Here is a 25,902-nt window from a genome sequence, read left to right as displayed (position 1 = left end):
CTCCAGAACCACCACTGTGGTGACTTCAAGAAACTCCTCTGTAAATAGGCTGCAAAGATCAAATAGCTGCAAGAGTTAGCACCTCTAGTTGCCAGGATCCCTTATCCTGGTGTCAAAAAGTGATTATTCTTAATGTCTTTGTGTAGCCTGAGTATAAATATATAAATATAAATGTATATGTATAACCATTTGGACATACTATAGGCAAACTCTTAAGCACCTTGCTTTTTGACTTACCAGTACTGTATCTTGGAGATAAATCCAAGTTACAAATATGTCTACTACATTCTTATTTTTTAAACTTTTTAGTTTGAGATAATTTCAAACTTACAGAAGGATTTCAGGAAGAGGATAAAGAACTCCAATATACCCTCACTCGGATTCACCAATTGCAGACATTTGGGCTGCATTTGCTTCATATTTGCTTTATCACTCCCCCTTCCCTCCTTTCCTCATGTGTGTCTGTGTCTGTGTGTGTTTTCCTGATCCATTTGAAAGCAGGTTGCATAAATCATGTCCCTTTATCCCTAAATCCTTCAATGTGTATTTCTTAAAAACCAGGACATTATCTTTAATAAACAGAATACAGTTTTATAAAATTCAGATATAAAACTATTCTTATATAATCCATATTCAGATTTCATCAGTTGTCCCAATAATGTCCTTTTATACTATTTTTTTTCCTGATCAAGGATCCCGCCCAGGATTGAGTATTTGTCTTGTTTCTCTAGTTTCTTTTTAATCTGAAATAGTTCTCAGCCTTCTTTCTTTCCTGACATTGACAATTTTGAAGAGTTTTTTCCTTTTGTTACCTCATTCATTTTACTTGATGTAGAGTTGAGAAAAGATGAATTGAATTGGCCCTAATGGCTCTTTCTTTACCTACTCTCTACAGATTCTAAGTTAGCTCGGAGGAAGAACATGTTGGTATTAGCTCCGGAACTCCAGTAGCTCCCCCTTTCTAACAAGGCCACTTCCTCGACCAGGTTGCTATCACTGCTTTGGTCGCATGTATTCTCTGACCCCTTTTCATCTAGACAGAGCATTGGGTAAGGGTTCTTTGCAGGGGTTGGGGGGTCCCTCTCTATTGAAGTGCTTTCTTTTTTTTTTTTAACATCTTTATTGGAGTATAATTGCTTTACAATGGTGTGTTAGTTTCTGCTGTGTAACAAAGTGAATCAGCTATACATACACATATATCCCCCATCCCCTCCCTCTTGCATCTCCCTCCCACCCTCCCTATCCTACCCCTCTAGGTGGTCACAAAGCACTGAGCTGATCTCCCTGTGCTATGCTGCTGAAGTGCTTTCTTAAGCACAGTTCTCTGTGAAGAAAATGAGAGCTCAGGATCTCATGTGTGCTTTGCTATTTCTCAATTTATAACTTCTTCTTTGATGAATATTTTTATTTGCCCAGTGTGGCATTAGTGGTGTGTGTGTGTGTGTGTGTGTGTGTGTGTGTGTGTGTGTGTGTATACCTCTTTTGCACTATAATTGATGACCGTGAAGGGAAATACTCCAGTCTATCCCAATGCTATGCATTTTGGGAAGCAGCAAAATCCATCTGCCTCTTTCCCCGGTGTGAGACACAGTCCCTCAAAGTCCCTGGAGTGGTGTGGTTACTGGGAAGGTGGATGAGTACCCTAAGGGGGCAGAGTTGCCATAGTATCCACTGATATGGAGGCAAATCTTCTGTGTTTGTGTGTGTGTGTGTGTCTGTAATATATATATACAAGAGAAACTTGGAAAGATGAAGAGAGGTTATATGTTCAGTTAATTCTCTGAAATCTAATCTTTTAAGTTTTAAAGCAACCAAGTAACAGTATCTCATGGCAGCATTCTAGAATTTTGAAGTGTAATATAAAGGATTATGATGTATGGGAAATCCAAGTTGGAAGGTACCTGAAGTACGGATGAAATCAGTTTGCAGCTACTGACAGTAGGAAGGAACATATAAGTTGTGTATTACAAACAAGAAGAGCCAAAGTAACAGGCTTGGAGAAATGAAGTTAAAAGGATTAGACGGAGCTCCTGAATAGAAGTGAAAGATCAACGTCATTTCACTAAAATGGCTTCGCGACAGCCTTTCACTGCAGATGACTTCAGTATCTACTATGTCCTGTGAGCCTCTGTCTACTACAGTTTTCTAGATAAGCTTAGCTGAGCTGGGGTGGGGTGGGGGAAGCCATGCTTAAAGGGGTCAGGAGGTACATGCCGAATTTTGAATGGATTCCTCAGGGTTGACCCATTGGAGGTCTCCCAAAGGGAAGGGATGGGACGATGTTATTTAATATCTAGCCAATAGTTATTCCTAAAGAGTGACAGCCCAGGGCCTCCTGTGACATTGGTAAATAAAAGGGGAAATGTCCCTCCGTGTAAAAGAGAGCACTTTTCAAACTGGCAGAATTGTAAGTAGAGGTACTGACATGAGGTAGCTGTCTCCTGGAGTCCCAATTTTAGATACTACATGGAAAGAAAACCCAAAAGGATGAAGATACTGGGCAGCCTGGTACAGTAGCCAAATTACAAAAGGAAGCTCTGTGTGGAAAGAAGAGGACCCTCTCCTCTGTGCAGGTCTGGTTGATCCACATGGACACACGAATTCCGTAGCTACTGTTAAGGACATCCTGGATCAGTCATTTCTTTAAAGAAATTTTTTTAGGTTACCATTAACTATGTAATCTGTGCCTCGTTCCTTGCATTGTTTAATCCTCACAATCCAACAATCCTATAAGACAGGTAACACTATTCCTATTTTATAGATGAGAAACAGATACGAGTCCCAGATCATGTAACTAGTAAGTGACAGTCAAAATTTAAACTAAATGCTCTTTCTCTCCCCCTCTCTATGTATGTGTGTGTGTGTTTATATATGTATGTATTATATATACATACATAACATACATATGTATGTGCTCTTAATATATGTATATATTCTCAATATGTGTATATATTATGCTCTCAAATGTATATATGGCATATATATGTATATACAAACACGTATATACTCCTAATATTTGATATACAAATCCAAATAACTTGACAGACAGATGATGCGTAGGTAGATAGATAGATGTCCCTTCTCTCTATGTGCCACTGTACATGCCTTAGTATATTACCATGGGCAAATGACGAAACCATTTATTTACACATGATATCTCACCTGTAAAACAGGATTTAAAAATAACTGTACCTACCCCATAGAATTGTTGAAAGAATTAAATGGGAAAGTTCATGTTACGTACTTAACATAGTGTCAGGTCAATACAAGATAGCTATTGTTATTAACTACTATCTATTGTTATTATTATTACTGCTAATAATAATTAAATTACTTGCCCAGCAAAAAAGGAAATACTTTGGTATTTAGAGAGGAAGTCTACATTTTAGCAAAGCAATTCTAGGTCTCTGAAAGGCCAGTCTTTTCTGTCCTCTTGCTTTGGTTTTAGGAAGAAACTTTATCTCTGCTTATTTGGCTGCAGGCAGTGTTCAAAGAGTCCCAAACAAAGTAATGCAATTTTAGACTCCCAAGTCCGAATACTTCTGTCTTTGATAGGGAATGTATTGGGTGGAAGTCTTATGAAGGACTCTTCTTTGTGTCATTAGGTTGAGACGGCCTTATTTCATTTGTACGTATTTTGTTTCCTCAAAATGCTTTCCTTTCTTTCCATGTGGCACCAACACAGCACAGAGTGCACAGATCACTATGACCCCTTTCCAGTTAACGAGGCTGATGAGAACCGGCCCCATTTCCAGGGCGTGACTGGTCTGCGGAACCTGGGCAACACATGCTACATGAATGCCATCTTACAGTGTCTCTGCAGCATCTCACCGCTGGTGGAATACTTTCTCTCTGGAAAGTACATTACCGCTCTTCAAAAGTAAGACCATTTGCCATCCCTGCAGCCGGGCCCTCACCCCTGCTCTCCAAGGTGAGGTTAGGGAAGGGACCCTCTGGAGTCCCTATGAAGGGCTAAAGCAGTTAGGAGAGGCTGCAGTGCCCCAGATCCCATTTCTAGGGTGAGTAAAACGGCAAGGTCAACGAAGAAATGGATGAAGCTTTGTTTGGGGTCTGATGCCACATGCTTAGCCAGAATCATTTCCCTTCCTTCTTCCAAGGGATTGCAGTGAGGTTGCCACTGCTTTTGCCTATGTGATGACAGATATGTGGCTTGGAGACTCTGACTGTGTCTCACCAGAAATATTTTGGTCAGCTCTTGGCAAACTCTACCCAGCATTTATGAAAAAGACGCAGCAAGATGCTCAGGAATTCTTGATTTATGTCCTGAATGAACTTCATGAAACTCTGAAAAAGGTAAGTAGAATTAATGGCCTTGAAATAGACCTTTAGCTGTATCAGCAACTTTCACTTTTCATTCTTTCATATGTTCAGTCAGTATTGCCTACTCTGTGCTGAGCACAGGTGCTGGGGTCACTATGGGGAGCATTCAGGTTAGTATTTGAATGGGCCTGTATTTCCCAAACTTAGCTGTTTATCAGAATCACCTGGGGAGATTTTATGGCACAGCTTCTTAGGCCCTCTGGTGTTATTGAATTAGAATGTCTGGGTTGTCTTCTGGGAAAACTCACTTGGGATTTCCAGTAATCAGCAGGTGTGGGGACCACTGGTCTAGTTCCCTTTGCGGTAACATCTGCTTTGAGTATTTTTTTAGAGTGAAAATTACATTTTTTTATAAAAATATATTCCTCATGAGGTATAATATGTAAAATTTACAACTTAAAACAAGTGTTCTTGGTAGTTACAAACCCGAGGAAATATTAAGCTTGGTGTGAGGTGAAAGGACAGATCTGTAAACTGCAGTTTCATCTTTATACTAAATGTGGCTAACCTGAGTTCTTCACTGGATTAGGACATACATTGAATAAAACATGAAATTGCCAGCTACTAAGGAGGTTGCCTTTATTTATAAGACTCACTACCTTCAGCCTTGATCTGAGACCCACACTCTCCAAAGATATGCCCTAGACTTTATGCAGTGTCTTTGTGCTGCTGTTAGCTTACCTCATAGCCAGGAGACACTTATCACGAAAGACCACAAACTATTACTGTTAATTCCTCTCATCTGCAATCCTCAGCTCCATTTTTAATTTTTACTGAGATATTCACAGCAGCACTTTTTTTAGCCAGAGGGGAGGGTGATGGTCAGTAAAAATCACTGAGGTCCTCATCTGCAGCCAGTCTGAAATAAATAGCATTCTGGTTCTCAAGGTTAAACTTGGAGTTAGAGGCATCAAACTACTGTCAGGTGGAAGACACGGGCAGGTGGGTGTGATGAAAGAAGCAGCCAAAGCGGAGCCTGGTGCACAGTTCCAAAGCAGAGCTGACTGTGGAGCTAAAGCGCCTTCAGAATGTATATTCTGCTGAGGCTGTAGAATCACGGGTCAGGGTGTGCTCCCGGAAATACTGTTCCTGAGCACCAGCTAGATTCAAATCAGGCTACAAGGCTAGTGAAATCGGGCTGCCTTTGGAGTTTAAGATTTGCTCTTTAAAAAATTTTTTTTCTAACAATAAAAGAGGAGGCTAAGGAACATAACCTGAAGGGACTGGAGGAGAGATCCAATTCCTTTATCTTACCTCTAGATCAGCTTGCATGACCGGAAGCTAGTTTGCAGCTTACCCTCTTCCCAGGAAAAACTGCCTGCAGGACCCTATATCACATTATCATTTACTGTCAGTTTATGGCACCATGGACATGTGTTTTACCAGGGTTAGGGTGTCCTCATTCCTCAGCTTCACTTAAAGAGGGAAATAACTGAATTATCAGAAATCACACATATTATATGCTCTTAAGAAGATCTTATTCTGTTTATTGTCTGAATCCAAAACTAAGTGGTTTTGGGTAGCATTCTGTTAGAAAAATCAGGTCATTCTATTAAAAAAATTTTGATAACCAGTAGTTGATTTGGGGTAAATTTGTTCCTTTATTCAGTACCACCGAAGAAGAGCATATGAAAAAAGATCTATTCCGAGATTCTGCAGGAAGATGATTGCCAACGAGTCCTCCATCATCACCCGGCTGTTTGAAGGGCAGCTCAATTATAGCATCATATGTTTAAAGTGTGAGAACTGTACCTACAAGAATGAAGTCTTCACCGTCCTCTCCCTCCCCATTCCATCCAAATACGAGTGCTCTCTTCAGGTAGGGATTCTTACTCCTGGAGACTTCTTTTGTCTTTCTCTACCCCAGCCCTGGGTTTTCCCAAGGCTGTTTCCTACATTTTCTAGTATGAGGGGAGCTACTTTATAACTTAAAAAAATTGGAGACCCGTGATGAAAACGTTTTGTAGAAAAGTGACATACAGCCAAAAGTTACTATGAATTCAGATGTATCTCTAAATGTGCTCAATGAAAGAGCCTCACTGTAAAACTGGAAAGATGGGTGGGCTTTATTCAGTCTATTGAGATGGCTTGGTGCATATAGGGAATTTACACTTATAAAAATTTTATGGCCCTTTCTCATCCCAGAGGTCTGTAGGTACATATTAGGAAATGACTTTGACTCTTATTCTTGAGCTCTTATGTTTTGGACAAAAGCTGAGGAATCTGGGGGGAAAGATAGAATGGAATAGTGCCTTAGTTTACCTCTCGAATTTTCTTTACCATAATACCAAAAGTTAATCTGTAAACGGAGGAGTGGTGGGAGTGGGTGGAAGGTGGCAGTAAAAGCCAGGGAACTGTGAGGAGGCAGGGAGCAATAAGTTTCCTTGCAGGAAAACACACATTTATATTTTTCTTCTTAAATTGCTAAAAGTCTTCAAGTACCAGAGTTAGAGAAAATAATCCTACTACTTATTCAGAACTGGGCTTTGTTCTCAGCTCAAACTGCTAAACACTACTGAAGATAATTCCAAAGCCTCTAAGTGAGGTGCTGGCAATCTGTGCTCATCTTCCTCTTTAGGTTAATGGTTTGCAGAGTGGGGAGCCTGGCTGGTTGAGGATGTCTCCTGTGGGCATGAGATCTAATTCCCTCTGTTCTGCTGTCTTTATTATGGGCCACCCCCAAATACAGGGATACGGTCATTTTTCAGTCCCCAGATCACTTTTCTGATGAGATGAGTAACTTAAAGCAGCTGCCTGACTTGTTAGTGGAAATTGCATAGTTGGTATTATTCTGAAACAAACCAGAAGTGTTAAAATGCTGATTCAGAGATTAGAAATGAGATGGACATTTGGATCTATTTCGGTAACTCAGTGAGAAGGCAGCACCTCCTTTGCCTGGTGGACTATATCCAAGCTGCAGCTTGCGGCGCTGGCATCTCTTGGACTTAACTTGGAGAAAAGCACCGAGGATTACATTTCCGCAGCTCTTTCAAAGTTCTAATATAGACAGGACCCCAGGTTGCAGTGGATTCAGTTTGGTCACCAAATGCTTTTTTCCTCAACAGGACTGTCTCCAGTGTTTTTTTCAACAAGACACACTGACCTGGAACAACCAAATTTACTGTTCCTTTTGCGAAACCAAGCAAGAAACAGCTGTGAAGGCCAGTATTTCTAAAGCACCAAAAATAATTGTCTTTCACTTAAAAAGGTATGGATTTTGACATTTTGTGAGCAGATTTTTTGAACAGCTTTATCATGATATAATTCACATACCATGCAATTCACCTATTTAAGTGTACAATTCAATGGTGTTGAGTATATTACATTAATTTTTTAAAATCTGTGGTAAAATATATATAACAAAATTTGCCATTTTAACCATTTTAAGTATATAGTTTCACTGGCATTAATTACATTCACAGTATTGTGCATCGATTTTCCAAAACTTTTTCATCACCCTCAACAGAAACTCTGGAACCATTAAGCAATAACTCCCCATTCCTCTTCCCTCCCAGCCCCTGGTAACCTCCAGTCTACTTTCTGTGTCTATAAATTTGCCTGTTCTGATACTTCATATAAGTGTAGTCACACACCATTTGTCCTTTTTGCTGGCCTATTTCACTTAGCATGTTTCCAAGGTTCATCCTTGTTGTGACGTGTACCAGAAGTTCATTCCTTTTTATAGCTGAATAATACTCTATCGTATGTATGTACATCATATTTTGTTTGTCTGTTCAACTGTCGATGGACATTTGGCACTCACTTTGAGTGCTTTTAAAAAATAAATTTCCGGGCTTCCCTGGTGGCGCGGTGGTTGAGAGTCTGCCTGCCAGTGCAGGGGACACGGGTTCGAGCCCCGGTCTGGGAAGATCCCACATGCCGCGGAGCAGCTGGGCCGTGAGCCACAACTACTGAGCCTGCGCGTCTGGAGCTTGTGCTCCGCAGCAAGAGAGGCCGCGAGAGTGAGAGGCCCGCGCACCACGATGAAGAGTGGTCCCCACTTGCCGCAACTAGAGAGAGCCCTCGCACAGAAACGAAGACCCAACACAGCCATAAATAAATAAATAAATAAATAAATAAATAAATAAATAAATAAATAAAAATTAAAAAAAATAAAATAAATTTCCTATAAAGATGTTATTAAATAAATAAATTCCCTAGCTCTACCCTTGGGGATTCTGTTCGCACAGGTCTGAAGTGGAATCTAAGCATCACTATTTAAATTTTTAACACCCCGCCCCCACACCGTGCTCAGTTATTATTTTTATTTTTTATTTTTAAATTTATTTTTGGCTGCATTGGGTCTTTGTTGCTGTGCGGGCGTTCTCTAGTTGTGGAGCATGGGTTGTGGTGCGCAGGCTTATTGTGGTGGCTTCTCTTGTTGTGGAGCACGGGCTCTAGGGCACACGGGCTTCAGTAGTTGTGGCTCGTGGGCTCTAGAGCACAGGCTCAGTAGTTGTGGCGCACGGGCTTAGTTGCTCTGCAGTATGTGGGATCTTCCCGGGCCAGGGCTCGAACCCGTGTCCCCTGCATTGGCGGGCGGATTCTTAACCACTGTGCCACCAGGGAAGTCCCAGTTTTTATTTTTAAAAGTTACAAATCTACAGAAAATTTGAAAAGGTATATAATGAATACCCATATACCCTAGAATCTTCATTAGTTGGTGCCACTTTGCCACATTTCCTTTTGTTCTTCCTGTCTGTCTCTTTCTCCCTCCAGCCCTCCCTTCCATTTTATTAGCTGAACCGTCTAAAGTAAGATGCAAACACCATGGCATTTCATGCTTACATACTTAAGCATGTATCACCTGAGAACAGGACATTCTCCTACATAATCACAACACCATTATCATATAGCCCAAGAAATTTAACAATAATTTTATATCACCAAAGATACAGTCCATATCTAAATTCCCCCATCCCCAAAATATCTTTCATAACTTTTCTTCCAATCTAGCATCCAGTCAAGGGTCATACATTGCATTTGGCTGTCTCTTTAGTTTCTTTTAATCTAGAAGAATCCTTCCCTCTTTTTTCATATTTAAACATTTTTTTCTCATTTTGAGTTTGTTTAGATTATGTCACCCATCCTGGATTTGTCTAATTGTTTCCCCATAGTTAGATTCAGGCTAAACTTTTTTTTTTTTAGCAAGAATTTGCCATAGCTGATGTTATGGACTCGTCATTACATTACATCAGGAGGCAAATCATAAAAGTTTGTCCCACTATTGGTAATGTTAAGTTTGATCACTTAGTTAAGGTAGTGACTATAAGATCTCACCATTTTAAGGTATAGTAGTTTTCCCCTCTGTAACTAGTATCACTCTGGACTCATGGATATTTTTAAACTTAATTGGTTTAATATCCATTACTATTATCATTCTTCTCCATGTTCAAATTATTCGAAGTTGGCCAGTGGGATCCCCTTCAAGCCAGCTCCTGTGACCCCATTAGTTAATTTAAGTTTACTTACATATATAAAATGTATCCTTCTTTTATATAGTTCTATGAATTTTGATAAATGTAATGTAACCATCACTGCCAACAGAGATTCTTTCCATCACCCCAAAAAGTTTTCTCATGTTCCTTTATAATCAATTCCTTCTCCCACCCTCAGCCCCTAGAAACTTCTGATCTGATTTCCATCTTTATTGCCTTTTCCAGAATGTCGTATGTTATACCATATGTGGCCTTTTGAGTTTGGCTTCTTTCACTTAGCACAATGAGATTAATCCATGTTGTGAAATGTAGTCATGGTTCCTTCCTTTTGATTGCTGTGTAGTATACCTTTTTATGAATGTACCAAAATTGTTGATCCATTCACTAGTTGATGAACATTTGAGTTGTTTCCAGTTTGGGGCAGATATGAATACAGCTGGTATAAGTTTTGCATATAGGTTTCTGTGTGGATATAAGTCTTTGTTTCTTCTGAGATGATACCTAGGCATGGGATTGCTGGGTCATATGATATGATATTCCCTTAGTTTTTGCAAACAAGATTTCTTGCTTTCTGGCACAGGAAAATCTCAGCCTCACCCAGTAATTTCCCTTCCCCTGACCTAAACCAGCTGTTTTTCCAAAATGAACATAATTTATTCTTTAAAAAGCTCTGGGGTGATTCTGATATGAACTCAGATTTGGGAACTGCTGATCTGTATAACACATAGAGAATGTGACAAGATTTTCACAAAATTTTATCTTATTAAAGATATATTAAAACCTCCAAGTTGGAAAACAGGACACTGCGAAGACAGTGTGTGCTGAAATCAACATAAGGAAAAGCTGAGTCAGCTTGGTTAGAGTGAACAGCATCAGATGGAGGGAAGACTTCTGGAAGTTATCAATGTGATTTCTACTCCCCCCGATGCTGAGCTTGGCTTTATCCCTTTCTTTTTCTCCCGCTAGATTGACTCTACCCTGTCTCACTCCCTGACTCAGGCTCTTGGCCCACTTCAGCCTCAGTTTTGGCTGTGGAGATTCAAATATATGTAGATAAGAAAAAAATAATTTATGTATAGGTCTACACCAAATAATCTTTCCAAGAAATTACTTTTAACTATACTTGGAACTTGTGAAGGTATGTGGACTTCATGAGTGGTTCACAAACTTACTTTCTATTTTACACATTTATTATATCTCTGCAGGTTTGACATTCTGGGTACAATGAAAAGGAAACTGAGCACAGATATTCATTACCCGCTCACTAACTTGGACCTTACTCCTTACATTTGTCCAGTTTTTCGGAAACATCCTAAATATAACCTCTGTGCAGTGGTGGTGAGTAAAATACTGAAACTATTTAAAGTAACACAGGTTTAAAGAAAACTGTAGAATTATCTGCTTGAATGACTACTACTTCTATCTCTCCCTGAATTCTCCTATACTGCCCTTTTTAAAACAAAATATAGAGCCTGGAAACTCCCTGCTTTGACCTTGAACAGTAGAGCAGTGAAAGAATACATGAAAGAATACAATGTCCTCTGTGCTGCCTCCCCACTGTCCCTCTACTCTATAATACTACAGAGTATTTATTTATTAGTATTTATACTAATAAATAATACTATAACAATAGTAGAGAGAGGCTATTTCAGATCTAGGGACATTTGTGAGCTGTGCTCTGGGGGCAGCAGAAGTCGGTTCCAATAGCTTTATGTTGAATAATCATGAGCCCCTCTACGGTGAAAGCCCCAAACACGAGGTACATGGTAGTCATAGACTCACTGCCTGTGTGCATCAGTCCTAAGGAAACTCTGGGGGTTCCCTCTGGCTCTAAATCAACTGTCATCATTGAAGGAAAGAAAGCATGGAGTATAATTCAGACCAAATCGTTTAGAACTTCCCACAGCATCAACCACCCCAAGCACCAGGCCATTTTCTGGGTTTCTATTCTGGATCACAGTGTTAAAGATCTGCTTCAGAACATTCAGATTTCAGTTGAACCTGGAGGTCCAGTTGTGTCCAATGTCAGATGGGCGGGGCTCCCCCTGGAGCCCAGTATGATTCACCAGAGCCCTCCAGGGTACTGAAGTCTAATTTCCCTTTTTGGCTTATCACTGAATTAATATAAAATGTTGATCCCACTGGTCTTTCTCTTTAACATCTCTCAGAACCATACTTCAAACTTAAAAAAAATATCCTTCTTTACTTTTTCCTTTTTACTTCAAGCCTTGACATTCTCCTTTCTAATTTATCCTGCCCTTAAACATGATTTTCCTTCTCTCACTCGCCAATTTGGAAATCTAGAGTGACATCCTCTTCCCTATCATAATAGACTCTAATGTGAATTCCAAAATGATACGTCCCCCCCTATATTTTACTGTTTTAACATCTCATTATAAGTGTTTCTGCTTCAAAAAAAATCCAAAAGCAGAATTATTAAAAATTATGTGGTAATTATCTACAGTTACATAAAAAGAGTCACCCAAGCTTCCTATAAATTCTTAATCCTTTTAGTGTTTAAATTATTAGTTAATTGAAGGGTAAAAATTGGTTTTGAAAGAGAAATATATCTAGAATTTGCTGCAAACTGATGATTGATCAGAAACAAGAACTAAGCATCTTAGAAACTACAATGTATGGTCATAGGGAAAGGCCATCCATAGCTCTGTTACTCAAGGTGTCGTCCCCAGGAGACACCTGTTAGGAATAAGGAATCTCAGGCTCCACCCCACATTTACTGACTAGAAACTTGCATTTTATCAAGATCCCCATGTGATTCGAATGCATATGGAAGTTTGAGAAGTACTCAGCTAGACCAGAAGGGAAGGATTACCTCCACACCACCCTTAACAGAGATTTATCCAGCTTTTGAATAAGCCCTTAAAGAGCTTCCTGCTTTATAAGGAAGGCTCTTTATCTGCCAGATTTGTTTGGTTTATTTTACAAACATATAGTGCTTGCTATGTACCAAGCACTGTTCCAAGCACTTTATGCATTATCAATCATTTAATCCTTAATGTAGCCCTGTGAAGTGTAGGCACTATTATTATCCCCATCTTACAGAATGGGAAACAGGAACAGAGGTTAAATAATCTGCTCCAATCTACTGCCTACAAAGGGCAGAGCCAGGACCTGAAGCCAGGCAGGCTGGCTCCAAACTGTCCTGCTCTCACTGCCATGTTATGCTGCCTCTGATTGTTAACTTGTCTCTCTGTATGGGGCACAAATCTACCTTCGTCCTTGTAACTCCTTCCATTTGTCCTAATTCTGTCCTCTGAGGTAGTAATAGTAATATGTACGTGGATTTTTGGTTAACAAATGCTTGTACATATGTGTTAGTTAAACAGAACACATTCTTCTTTCTTACACATGATGACCCTTCAAATATTTGAAAATAGTGATCATACACCAACAGTGTTTACCTCCTTCAACCCTTTTCAGATGATTGGCTTCTAGAAAAACTTTTTTAAATTATGAAATATTTCGGGCACAGAAAACAGAATACAGTAAGTGTGCACACAGATGTTAAGAATAGAATATTGTAGAAAACATCAAGCCCCTGTGTATCTTTAACAACCCCACTCCTCTCCCTTCTCTGTCCTGAATTTGGAGGGAATTATACCCATGCATTCTTTCATATGTGTCTGTACTATACTTTCACACTTTTATCACACATGTGTGATATAGTGTGTTTTGTGTGTTTTATAAATCTAGTATCATTAACTGTACATATCCTTCTGTAACTTTTTTCCTCAGCATTATTTTTATGATATTAATCCATAGTGATATATTAGCTTTAGTGCATACATTTACCTGCATTTACTAATTCGTTGTGTCTATTTATATATCATTTCTCCTGTTGCTGGACAGTTAGGTTGTTTCCAGCATTCTGCTCCTACAACTTTGTATAATGCATTGTCATGTGCTAACACATGAACCTTTATATATACGTGTGTGTGTGTGTTCTCCCAGATCACATTTTGAAGATAACTGACCTGAATCTCTCCTTTAATCTATTAACGTAAAACACTTAATTTCTTTTTTCTTTGCTAAAAATGTTTTCACATTTTTTGTATCTATTTTCACAGTCGAGAAACTAACGTGTAACTTTCTCATACTGTTCTTTTCTGTTTTTGTCTTGCGATCAGCCTGTTTCTAGCCTCATAAAATAAGCTGGTCATTCTTTCCTATTCTTTGGCACAGTCTGCAGAAGATAAAAATAACTTGTTTTTTGAAAGGCTGGTAGAATTAAACAAAAAAACTATCTGGTCCTGAAATTTTTATTCTTGGTGGGTGGATTTTTAAATATTTTTTCAATTTGCTTTAGCCAGGATGAGACTATTCAGGAGTTTCTGTTTTTTCATTTTTGAAAAAATAAACTTTTTATTGAGATAAAACATACATATAGAAAAATGCAAGCCATGAATGTAAAAATCAATAAATTTTTGTAAAGGTAACCTGCCCATGTAACCAGAAAATAGTCCAAGTAGAATATTACCAGCACCCTAACTGCTCTTGTGCCCCCTTCTAGTCCAGGAGACCACTGGCTGCTGACAGAATAGGTTTTGCCAGCTCTTGTGCTTTATAGAAATGGAATCATACTGTGTGTACTCTTTTGTGCCTGGCTTCTTTTACTCAAAATTATGCAACATTCATTCCTATTGTTGCATGTATTGTAGTTTGTTCCTTCTCGTTGCTCTATAGTATTACACTGCGTGAAAATACCACAAATTGCTCTACCCAAAGATCATGAAGACACTTACCTATTCTATCTTATAAAAGCTTTGTTTTACTTTAGCATGGTTTAAAAAATTATATTTAAAACTTCCCACTTTTTACATTTTCAAATTTATTGGCAGAAAATTGCTCACATTATACTCTTGACATTTTAATATCTCTATGGAATTCTCAGTTCTCCCTTTGTTTATTCTTAATATTATCTGTGTCTAATCTGTTTTTTCTTGGTCAGTCTTGCCAAAGTTTATCTATTTTGTTATCTGAAAGAACCAGCTTGTGGTTTTGTTGATTCTTTATTCCTTTGTGTTCTATTTCATTAATTTCTGGTCTTTATTTTCCTTCTTGTACTTTCTTTGAGTTTCCATCAACATGTTATTTAGAGGTGTATTTGAAAAATTCCAAACATAATTTTATTTAGTCATCTTTTTGTTACTAATTTCTAACTTAATTGCATTCTTATCAGAAAATATGGTCCAAATGGTATCCATTCTTGGTACGTGTTGATACTCACTTTGTGTCATAGTTTTGTGTGTGCTTGAAAAGAATTTTTAAATTAGGTTCAGGGTTCCATATGTCCATTAAATATAATTCGTTAATTGTGTTGTTTGAATATATACTCTTAATAAGTTTTTGTTTGCTTTAACAAGATTAATAACTGAAAGATATATGATAAAAAAGACTGTGATTTTGCCACAATTTTCCAGTAGTTGTCATAGTTTGAAGCTATGTGTGCAATTTTATATCTTTGTAGTGAATTGTTCCTTTTATCATGCTAGGGGAATCTTTTATACTTAGCCATACTTTTTCACTTAAAGTCTGTCTAGTCTGATATTGAAAAAACTATTCCAGCTTTCTTTTGGATGATATTATTTGTTCTTTTTCTGCCCTTTTCTTTTGTTTTCTTCCAGTTTTATTGAGATATAATTGACATACAGCACTGTATAAGATGTACAGCATAATTATTTAATCATGAAATTATCACAATAAGTTTAATGAACATCCATCATCTAATATAAATACAAAATTAAAGAAATAGAAAAATAGTTTTCCTTGTGATGAGAACTCCTAGGATTTATTCATAACAACTTTCATATATGACATACAACAGTGTTAATTATACTTATGTTGTACATTTCATCCCTGGTACTTATTTATCTTATAACTGGAAGTTTGTACCTTTTGACCACCTTCCTCCAATTCCTCCTTCACCCACCCCCCTGCCTCTGGTAACTACAAATCTGGTTTCTTTTTCTATGAGTTTGTTTGTTTGTTTTTCAAGTATAATTGACTTAAAACAATATGTTAGTTCCTGTCACACAACAGAGTGATTTGATAGTTCTATACGTTTCAAAATGATTACAGTAAGTCTAGTTATGCTATATCACTACACAAAGATATTATATAGTTATTGACTATATTCCCCACACTGTATATTTCATCCCTGTGACTCATTTGTTTTGCAACTGAAAGTTTGTACCTCTTAATCTCCCTCACGTCTATCTTTCCTTCGCCTATGCCTCTCCCTTCTGGCAACTACCTGTTTGCTCTCTGTAGCTATAACTCTGTTTCTGTTTTGTTTGTTCATTTGTTTTGTTTTTCATATTCCACATATAAGTGAAATTGTATAGTATTTGTCTTTCACAGGCTGACTTATTTCACTTAGCATACTACCCGCTCGGTCCAACCATGCTGTCACAAATGGCAAGATTTCATTCTTTTTTTTTTTTTTTTTTATGGATGACTAGTATTCGATTGTGTATATACGCCACACATCTTCTTTATCCATTCATCTATTGATGGGCACTTGGGTTGCTTCCATATCTTGGCTATTGTAAATAATGCTGCAATGAACATAAGGGTGCATATATTTTTTCAAATTAGTGTTTTGGTTTTCTTTGGATATATGCCCAGGAGTGGAATTGCTGGATCATATGCTGGTTCTATTTTTAATTTTTTGAGGAATCTTCATACTGTTTTCCATAGTGGCTGCACCAAATTACATTTCCACCAACAGTGTACTAGGGTTCCCTTTTCTTCACATTCTCACCAACACTTTATCTTTTTTAATAATAGCCATTCTAAGGTGTGAAGTGATGTCTCATTGTGGTTTTGATGTCCATTTCTCTGACGACTAGTGATATTGAGCATTTTTTCATGTACCTGTTGGCCATCTGTGTGTCTTCCTTGGAAAAAATTCTATTCAGCTCCTCTGCCCATTTTTTAATAGGGTTTTTGTTTTTTGGATGTTGAGTTGTATGGGTTACTTATATATTTTGGATTTTAACCCCTTATCTGATATATCATTTGCAAATATCTTCTCTCATTTAGTAGGCAGCCTTTTTGTTTTGTTGATAGTTTGCTTCACTATCCAAAAGCTTTTTAGTTTGGTGTAGTCCCATTTGTTTATTTTTGCTTTTGTTTCCCTTGCCTGAGGAGATATATGCAAAAAAATATTACTAAGACCAATGTCCAAGAGCATACTGCCTATGTTTTCTTCTAGAAGTTTTCTGGTTTCAGGTCTTACATTTAAATCTTTAATCCATTTGAATTTATTCTTGTGCATGTTGTGAGAGAGTAATCTAGTCTGATTTTTTTGCATGTAGCTGTCCTCTCTTCCAACACCATTTCTCTAAGAGGCTGTCTTTTCCCCATTGTGTATTCTTGTCTCCCTTGTCATAGATTAATTGACCATGTAAATGTGGGTTCATTTCTGGGCTCTCTATTCTGTTCCACTGATCTATGTGTCTGTTTTTGTGTTAATTTCTCTTTCTGACAGTTTGTTGTTAGTGTACAGAGATGCAGTAGGTTCTGTATATTAATTTTGTATCCTGCAACTTTACCAAATTCTTTGATGAGTTCTAGTAGTTCTTTGATGGCATCTTAGGATTTTCTTTTTTTAACGCTATTTATTTTATTTTATTTATTTAAAAAAATTTGTATTGAAGTAAGATGATTGTTGTGTTAGTTTCTGCTGTACAGCAAAGTGAATCAGTTATACATATACATATATAGACTCGTTTTTTAAGCTTCTTTGCCCATATAGGTCATTACAGAGTACTGAGTAGAGTTCCCTGTGCTATACATACAGTAGGTCCTTATTAGTTATCTATTTTATATATAGTAGTGTGTATAGGTCAATCCCAAACTCCCAATTTATGCCCCTCTCCTTACCCCCCGGTAACCATAAGTTTGTTTTCTACATCTGTAACTCTATTTTTTTGTAGATAAGTTCATTTATACCCTTTTTTTAGTTTCCACATATAAGCGATATCATATGATATTTGTCTTTCTGTCTGACTTACTTCACTTATTATGACAATCTCTAGGTCCATCCATGCTGCTGCAAATGGCATTATTTTGTTCTTTTTTATGACTGAGTAATATTCCATTGTATATGTGTACAACATCTTCTTTGTCCATTCCTCTGTTGATGGACATTTAGGTTGCTTCCATGTCCTGGTTATTGTAAATAGTGCTGCAATGAACATTGGGGTGCACGTATCTTTTCAAATTATGGCTTTCTCCAGATATATGCCCACGAGTGGGATTGCTGGATCATACAGTAGCTTTATTTTTAGTTTTTTAAGGAACCTCCATACTGTTCTCCATAGTGGCTGTACCAATTTACATTCCTACCAACAGTGTATGAGGGTTCCCTTTTCTCCACACCCTCTCCACCATTTATTGTTTGTAGATATTTTGATGATGGCCATTCTGTCCAGTGTGAGGTGATACCTCATTGTGGTTTTGATTTGCATTTCTCTAATAGTGATGTTCAGCATCTTTCTCGTGCGCTTTTAGGCCATATGTATGTCTTCTTTGGAGAAATGTGTATTTAGATCTTACACCCATTTATTCTTCAGTTGTTTCTTTTTTTGATATTGAGCTGCATGAGCTGTTTGTATACTTTGGAGATTAGTTCCTTGTCAGTTGCTACGTTTGCAAATATTTTCTCCCATTCTGCAGGTTGTCTTTTTGCTTTGTTTATGGTTTCCTTTGCTGTTCAAAAGATTTTAAGTTTATGTAGGTCCCATTTGTTTATTTTTGTTTTTATTTGTATTACTCTAGGAAGTGGATCAAAAAAGATCTTGCTGCAATTTATGTCAAAGAGTGTTCTTCCTATGTTTTCCTCTAAGAGTTTTATAGTGTCTGATCTTACATTTAGGTCTGTAATCCATTTTGAGTTTATTTTTGTGTATTGTGTTAGGGAGCATTCTAATTTCATTCTTTTACATGTAGCTGTCCAATTTTCCCAGCACCACTTATTGAAGAGACTGTCTTTTCTCCAGTGTACATTCTTGCCTCCTTTGTCATAGATTAGGTAACCATGGGTGCGTGGGTTTATCTCTGGACTTTCTATCCTGTTCCATTGATCCATATTTCTGTTTTTGTGTCAGTACCAACTGTTTTGATGACTGTAGCTTTGTAGTATAGTCTGAAGTCAGGGAGCCTGATTCTTCCAGCTCCGTTTCTCTTTCTCAATATTGCTTTGGCTATTCATGGTCTTTTGTGTTTCCATACAAATTGTAATATTGTTGTTCTAATTCTGTGAAAAATACCATTGGTAATTTTATAGGGATTACATTGAATCTGTAGATTGCTTTGGGTAGTATAGTCATTTTCACAGTATTGATTCTGCCAATCCAAGAGTATGGTATATCTCTCCATCTGGTTGTGTCATCTTTTCTTTCTTTCATCAGTATCTTATAGTTTTCTGAGTACAGGTCGTTTGCCTCCTTAGCTAGGTTTATTCCTTGGTATTTTATTCTTTTTGATGCAATGGTAAATGGGATTGTTTCTGGAATTTCTCTTTCTAATCTTTTGGTTTGCTGTTATTTGTTGAGGATTTTTACGTCTATGTTCATCAGTGATATTGGCCTTTAATTTTCTTTTTCTGTGATATCTTTGTCTGGTTTTGGTATCAGGGTGATGGTGGCCTCATAGAATGAGCATGGGAGTGTTCCTTTTAATGTGTTAAGAGATTTCTGTGTATTAATTTTGTATCCTGTAACTTTACCAAATTCATTTATGAGGTCTAGTAGTTTTCTGGTAGCATCTTTAGGATTTGCTATGTATACTATCATGTCATCTGCAAACAGTGACAGTTTTACTTCTTCTTTTCCAATTTGGATTCCTTTTATTTCTTTTTCTTCTCTGATTGCCGTGGCTGGGACTTCCAAGACTATGTTGAATAATAGTGGCGAGAGTGGACATCCTTGTCTTGTTCCTGATCTTAGAGGAAATGCTTTCAGTTTTTCACCATTGAGAATGATGTTTGCTGTAGGTTTGTCATATATGGCCTTTATTATATTGAGGAAGGTTCCCTCTATGCCCACTTTCTGGAGAGTTTTTTTTTTTTTTTTTAATCATTAATGGGTGTTGAATTTTGTTGAGAGCTTTTTCTTCATCTGTTGAGATAATCATATGGTTTTTATTCTTCAGTTTATTAATATGGTGTATCACATTGACTGATTTGCATAAATTGAAGAATCCTTGCATCCCTGGGATAAATCCCACTTGATCATGGTGTATGATCCTTTTAATGTGTTGTTGGATTCGGTTTGCTAGTATTTTGTTGAGGATTTTTGCGTCTATGTTCATCAGTGATATTGGCCTTTAATTTTCTTTTTTTGTGTGGTTTTGATATCAGGGTGATGGTGGCCTCATAGAATGAGTTTGGGAGTGTTCCTTCCTCTGCAACTTTTTGGAAGAATTTCAGAAGGGTAGGTGTTAACTCTCCTCTAAATGTTTGATAGAATTCACCTGTGAAGCCATCTGGTCCTGGACTTTTGTTTGATGGAAGATTTTTAGTCACAGTTTCAGTTTCAGTACTTGTCATTGGTCTGTTCATATTTTCTATTTCTTGCTGGTTCAGTCTTGAAAGGTTGTCCTTTCTAAGAATTTGTCCATTTCTTCTAGGCTATCCATTTTATTGGCGTATAGTTGCTTGTAGTACTCTTACGATCCTTTGTACTTTTTTTTTTTTAATTTTGGCTGTGAAAAGTCTTAGTTGTGGCACTTGGGATCTTAGTTGCTGCATGTGGGATCTTTAGTTGTGGTATGCGGGATCTTTTAGTTGTGGCATGCGGGCTCATAGCTGCATCACGAGGGCTTCTTATTTGTGGCATTCAGACATCCTCGTTGCAGCATGTGGACTCTTAGTTGTGGCATGCATGCGGGGTCTAGTTCCCAGACCAGGGATCAAACCCAGGCCCCCTGCATTGGGAGCATGGAGTCTTACCCACTGAACCACCAGGGAAGTCTCATGATCCTTTGTATTTCTGTGGTGTCAGTTGTGACTTCTTTTTCATTTGTGATTTACATTGATTTGGGCCCTCTCTCTTTTTTTCCTTGATGACTCTCGCTAAAGGTTTCTCCATCCACACTGCATTAGGAGGCAAAACTCGACTTCAAAAACGTATAGTCTTTGGATCCAGCATGTTAAGAAACATCTCATGTATGGTTGTCCTCTCCTCAGCAGTGGGAGCCATTTTCAGTAATGACATGGAGCTGAAGGCGACCCTTCTCCCCTTGTTCAATTCTCCTTGTCTAAAGAGCTCTTCTTCCTCTGGGCTTTCAAGGGTGAGTGGATTTACAAATGCCCGCCCTTTGTTTTCAGAATCACGAGCCACCATCCAAAACGGGAAAATTCATTGTCGTGTAACTGGAACATATGCATCCTCACTTCCATGGATGTCTTCCCAACCCAACTAACATGGCCACTGAACTTGATGTCCTGTTCTGGGCTTAAGCTCTTCTTACACATATCAATCCTGTCCACCAGGGCTGTAACTATTGATAAAGGAGACATCTTAGCTGAATGTTTTTTGTTGTGCATGTAGCAAATAAGAACTCCTAAGCTGTCAAGATCCTCAAGAATCCTGCCAAACCTTACAGTGTTTTGAACAGTCAAATATTTCTCTCGTAATTCAGGCTGACTGCCCAAAGGTAAGAGAACTTCAGTGTAACTGTCTTTCATTCTCCTAGGTGGCAGTCCTTCCTGTGACTTAGCCAAAAAACTATGAAGTAATTTTCTTTCCTCCATTGCTTTCACGTGGTCTCTCCAGTTTGTGGATGCTCCTACTATCTCCTGCAACTTATCTGGAATTTCATGAATGTGGAAGACTCTCTGTTTCTCGGGATTCTGAGATCCTTGAGTCAGTTCTCTGATGGGAGCAAGGAGCCCTTTACTCAGGGTACAAAGCTGCAGCACTGCCCGCCTCATCGCGCTTGCCTGCCGCCGCGCACATGACCACAGACCTGGGCTCTGTGTGCCGGTCGGTGGAGGGAAGTTGAGGCAATGGATGGCAGGAGAGGGAGAGGGATAGCAGGTGCCGGACTGGACCTTGCTCCCCAGGACCTCACCCTTGCAGTGTGGCCATGGGAGGGTGCAGGGGCAGGCTAGATTTACCAGGATCTTTACCAACCTTTTTGCAAACTAATCTCTCTTATATATTACTTTTTCATTTGTATTCAATTTTATTTATTTGTGTAGGACATATTTCAGTAGACTTTTCAACAAGGGTCTCTTATCCTGAAGTCTCCCAAGTCTTTGATTGAAAAAGTCTTTAGTTTACTTTGATTTTTGAATAATTTAACTAGAGACCAAATTCTAGATTATTTTCTTTTATCATTTTGAAACTATTTTATTATTTCTGTTTATATGGCTGCCATGGAGTTCTACCATCATGTTATTCTTTTGTAGGTAATCTTTTCTTCTTGTTGCTTTAAAAACTTTTCTCTTTGTGTTTGTTGTCTTGCAGTATTATTTTTATTTATCCTTGGTTCACTGTATTTCCTAAATTTGAAGATTCATGCCTTTCATTAATCATTTCTAGTCATTATCACTTTCAATACTGTTTTGCTCCTATATTCTCTAGAACTTCTACTAGGCATATACTGAATGTTCTCATTCAACTTTTTTTTTTTTATTTGTGGCTGCGTTGGGTCTTTGTTGCTGCACGCAGGCTTTCTCTAGTTGCGGCGAGCGGGGGCTACTCTTTGTTGCAGTGTGTAGGCTTCTCATTGTGGTGGCTTCTCTTGTTGTGGAGCATGGGCTCTATGTGTGCGGGCTTCAGTAGTTGTGGCTTGTGGGCTCTAGAGTGCAGGCTCAGTAGTTGTGGTGCACGGGCTTAGTTGCTCTGCAGCATGTGGGATCTTCCCGGACCAGGGCTTAAACCCATGTCCCCTGCACTGGCAGGCGGATTCTTAAACCACTATGCCACCAGGGAAGTCCCTCATTCAATGTCTCGTCGCTACTACACTCAGGGTAATTTCCTGTTTTGTTTCTATAGTTTATTCATTCTCTCTTCAATTCTATGTACTATTTACTCTGTACATTAAATTTTTAATTTCAAGTATTTATCATTTCTGAAAGTTTTTAGGTTTTCAGTTTGCTTCCTTTTCTTAAATGTCTATATACTTTCTGTATAGTCTCTATTACCTAAAGTCCTTGGAGTTTTTAATCTTGCTATTTATTGCCTTCTCTTACTCCTGGTGAATTGTTTCCTTGTTTGTTCTGTAATATTGAATTTTGAGTTCAGCATCACTGGGTTTTATACGTGGGTATCCTGTACAGCCTGAATTAAGGTGCATCAATCAGAAAGTAATTCTCTTTTCTTTTGCCAAGCAACCCCAAAATACTTTTCATTCTCACCTTAAATTCACAGGATTCTGAGACACAGACGGCAGTATAAATTTGAATCCCAAACCAAAGAGAAGCCAGGTCTGTGGAAACGACTTTCCAGGAATGACTTTTATTCTTTGTACCCAAAGCCTAAGCTAAGCACTGGAGGATGGATTTGTTCCCCCCTAGTGTATTCTTTTATTGAGGGTGACTCTCTTTAAGAGGTTGTGGCTATGTGTGTGGATTTCAATCCAGCTCCTCATCTTGCAGGGACTTAAGACTTTACCTCCAGCCCTTGTGTGACCTTTAAAACCCAAGCACTGTGGTTCCAGGAACTGTCTTTGCTCTCAGGCAGTCACAGCATTAACCACACATCATGCTAATCTTTTATTTCCTCTGTTCTTGGCCCCTGGAGATTACTCTCACTATACAATCTTTAAAGTTAGCCATATATTTTAAAGGGTATTTACCATGTTTTATCCAGCATTCTGTTTTATTTTTTTTGGCTGGTTGAGTCTTCGTTGCTGCACATGGGCTTTCTCTAGTTATGGCGCGCGGGGGCTACCCTTCGTTGCGGTGCGTGGGCTTCTCATTGTGGTGGCTTCTCTTGTTGCGGAGTATGGGCTCTAGGTGCGTGGGCTCAGTAGTTGTGGCTTGTGGGCTCTAGAGCGCAGGCTCAGTAGTTGTGGTGTATGGGCTTAGTTGCTCTGCGGCATGTGGGATCTTCCCGGACCAGGGCTCGAACCTGTGTCCCCTGCATTGGCAGGCAGTTTCTTAACCACTGCGCCACCAGGGAAGTCCCTATCGAGCATTCTTTACAGTTTCGTAACTAAGGCTTTTAGGCTAGCTAATTGTCTGCCAAAATTACTGGGAATGGAAGTCTAGAATGATGCTTCACCCTACCCTATTCTACTATGTCAATTTTTTTTGTTTACATTGTCATCAAAACAGAACATATTCCAGCCATAATCTGTCTAGTCACTTTAGAACATTACTTCATCATCTGGATCCACCAGATGTTTTGTTTTTCTCAAATTACATCACACTATTATGGGCACCATTTTATAAATAAGGAAGTTTAAGCATATCAGCTTAAGGTCACATGGCCAACACCAGGACCAGAGCCTGAATCTTTAAAATGTCAGCTTTGGGATATTTCTCTAAGGTGTAACAGGAGATGTGGGGAAGATGAAGGTCTAAGGGAACACTTAATAAGTACCTCCTATGTGCTAGCACTATAAGAGAAACAGTAGTTGTATAAGACAAGGTCTTATTACCCATTTTAAAAGATAGGGGTATTAAAGCTCAGAAAGGTTAAATAATTTCCTTAAGGTCATTGTGTAGTATTAGAGCTGTATTCATAAAATTGACTAGAAAAATCCATTTTCTTCCCTCTACCCCAGCAGTCAGCAAACTTAAAAAGCTAGATAGTAAATATTTTAGGATTTGCAGGCCATGTAGTCTATAGTCTCTCTTGTAACTATTCAACTTTACAGTTGTAGTGTGAAAGCAGCCACTTAAAAACATAAACAAGTGAGCATGGCTGTGTTCCCATAAAACTTTATTGAAGGACATTGAAAAATCTGAAGTTCATATAATTTCACACGTCACAAAATATTATTCTTCTGATTTTTTTCAACCATATAAAAATATAAAATGCATTCTTAGTTCACAGGCCATATAAAAACAGGCAGCGGGCTGGCTTTGACCCATGGGCAAATGGTGTGTCAACCCCTGCTCTATGCCATACCACCTTCTGAGAAGTGAGGTTCTCCAATGCCTTTGTTTCAAACATTGCTTTACTGGGTTAGGGAAGACATGGGAAAAAGAGAATAGAACAGGTTCTTTTCTGGGCCTTGGATGACCAAGGGGGCTGTTGCTGTACAACCTCCTCAAACTGTGTGGTAGCAGAGTATGCAGTTGTTTTAATGTCTTGTTCCAATGTTAAATGTCTTTTTTCATGTCTATCTTAGACTGTCTTCAAAATTAAACTATAGGCTCATTTAGGAAAGATGACTTATTTTCTTATTTTAAAATTTCCTTTGATGTTTAATAGTCTATGTACAGTTGGTGCTCAGTATTAACTGATAAATATTAGAAGATGCCAAATACTATCCTATTTCATTCACAGAGTCTATTAAATAATCGATGGACACAATATATAACCATTTCACTGACATGAAAAATATACCAGTCAGGCTATATGTATGATTTAACATAACGTATGATTTCCTTTTAATCCAGTATAAGGGACAATTATAAAAATATTTCTTGGCCCTACCGTTTTGGTTCTAATAGTTAAGGTATTCAAATGTAAATACTGTGTGACATTCCTTTCTCCCGTAGAACCACTTTGGTGATCTGGATGGTGGCCACTACACTGCTTTCTGCAAAAACTCAGTGACTCACACCTGGTATAACTTTGATGACACACGAGCCAGTGAGGTTCCAGATACTTCAGTTCAAACCGCTACAGCATATCTCCTGTTCTATAGCTGCCAGCCCTTTTCTATACCTATACAAAAACACAAGAGCTAGGAAAATGGTGTTTCCTGAAAACTGCAAAACTAGCAATTAGAACCTAGTACTTAAGTTTTGCTTTGTCATTAAAACTCTTGCAACTTACTTGCATCACTGACATTTTTAAGTCTTTCTGGCATGTTATGCAACCTTTCACAAGGTAAGTCTATAAAAAGATGGGTCCTGGCCCACTGAAAGAGGCAGCATGAAAATGATGCAATGCTAACGAATGGGGACCTT

At 38.3% G+C, this 25,902-nt stretch overlaps 1 protein-coding gene and 1 pseudogene across 1 annotated transcript; one reads left to right on the top strand and one right to left on the bottom strand.

The window, feature by feature from the left end:
- Positions 1-2,067: 2,067 nt before the first annotated feature.
- USP50 (ubiquitin specific peptidase 50) lies at positions 2,068-25,680 on the top strand. The gene is made up of 7 exons (XM_068536039.1): positions 2,068-2,120; positions 3,686-3,880; positions 4,119-4,314; positions 5,951-6,160; positions 7,407-7,549; positions 10,985-11,117; positions 25,489-25,680. The coding sequence occupies exons 1-7, from the start codon at positions 2,068-2,070 to the stop codon at positions 25,678-25,680; spliced, it is 1,122 nt and encodes a 373-aa protein (XP_068392140.1).
- On the bottom strand, positions 11,434-21,741 carry LOC137765778 (acyl-coenzyme A thioesterase 9, mitochondrial pseudogene; annotated as a pseudogene).
- Positions 25,681-25,902: the final 222 nt, after the last annotated feature.

The sequence above is a fragment of the Eschrichtius robustus genome, chromosome 1 (assembly GCF_028021215.1).
Source record: "Eschrichtius robustus isolate mEscRob2 chromosome 1, mEscRob2.pri, whole genome shotgun sequence".
Lineage (NCBI taxonomy): Eukaryota > Metazoa > Chordata > Mammalia > Artiodactyla > Eschrichtiidae > Eschrichtius > Eschrichtius robustus.
This window is presented reverse-complemented; position numbering and strand designations above follow the sequence as displayed.

What these genes read in the sequence shown, in the direction of transcription:
- USP50 (XM_068536039.1), top strand. Translation starts at nt 2,068, where the DNA reads ATGGCTTCGCGACAGCCTTTCACTGCAGATGACTTCAGTATCTACTAT. An exon ending in AATACGAGTGCTCTCTTCAG is followed by an intron (nt 6,161 to 7,406) that starts GTAGGGATTCTT and finishes TTTCCTCAACAG; the next exon opens with GACTGTCTCCAGTGTTTTTT. An exon ending in ATAACCTCTGTGCAGTGGTG is followed by an intron (nt 11,118 to 25,488) that starts GTGAGTAAAATA and finishes TTTCTCCCGTAG; the next exon opens with AACCACTTTGGTGATCTGGA.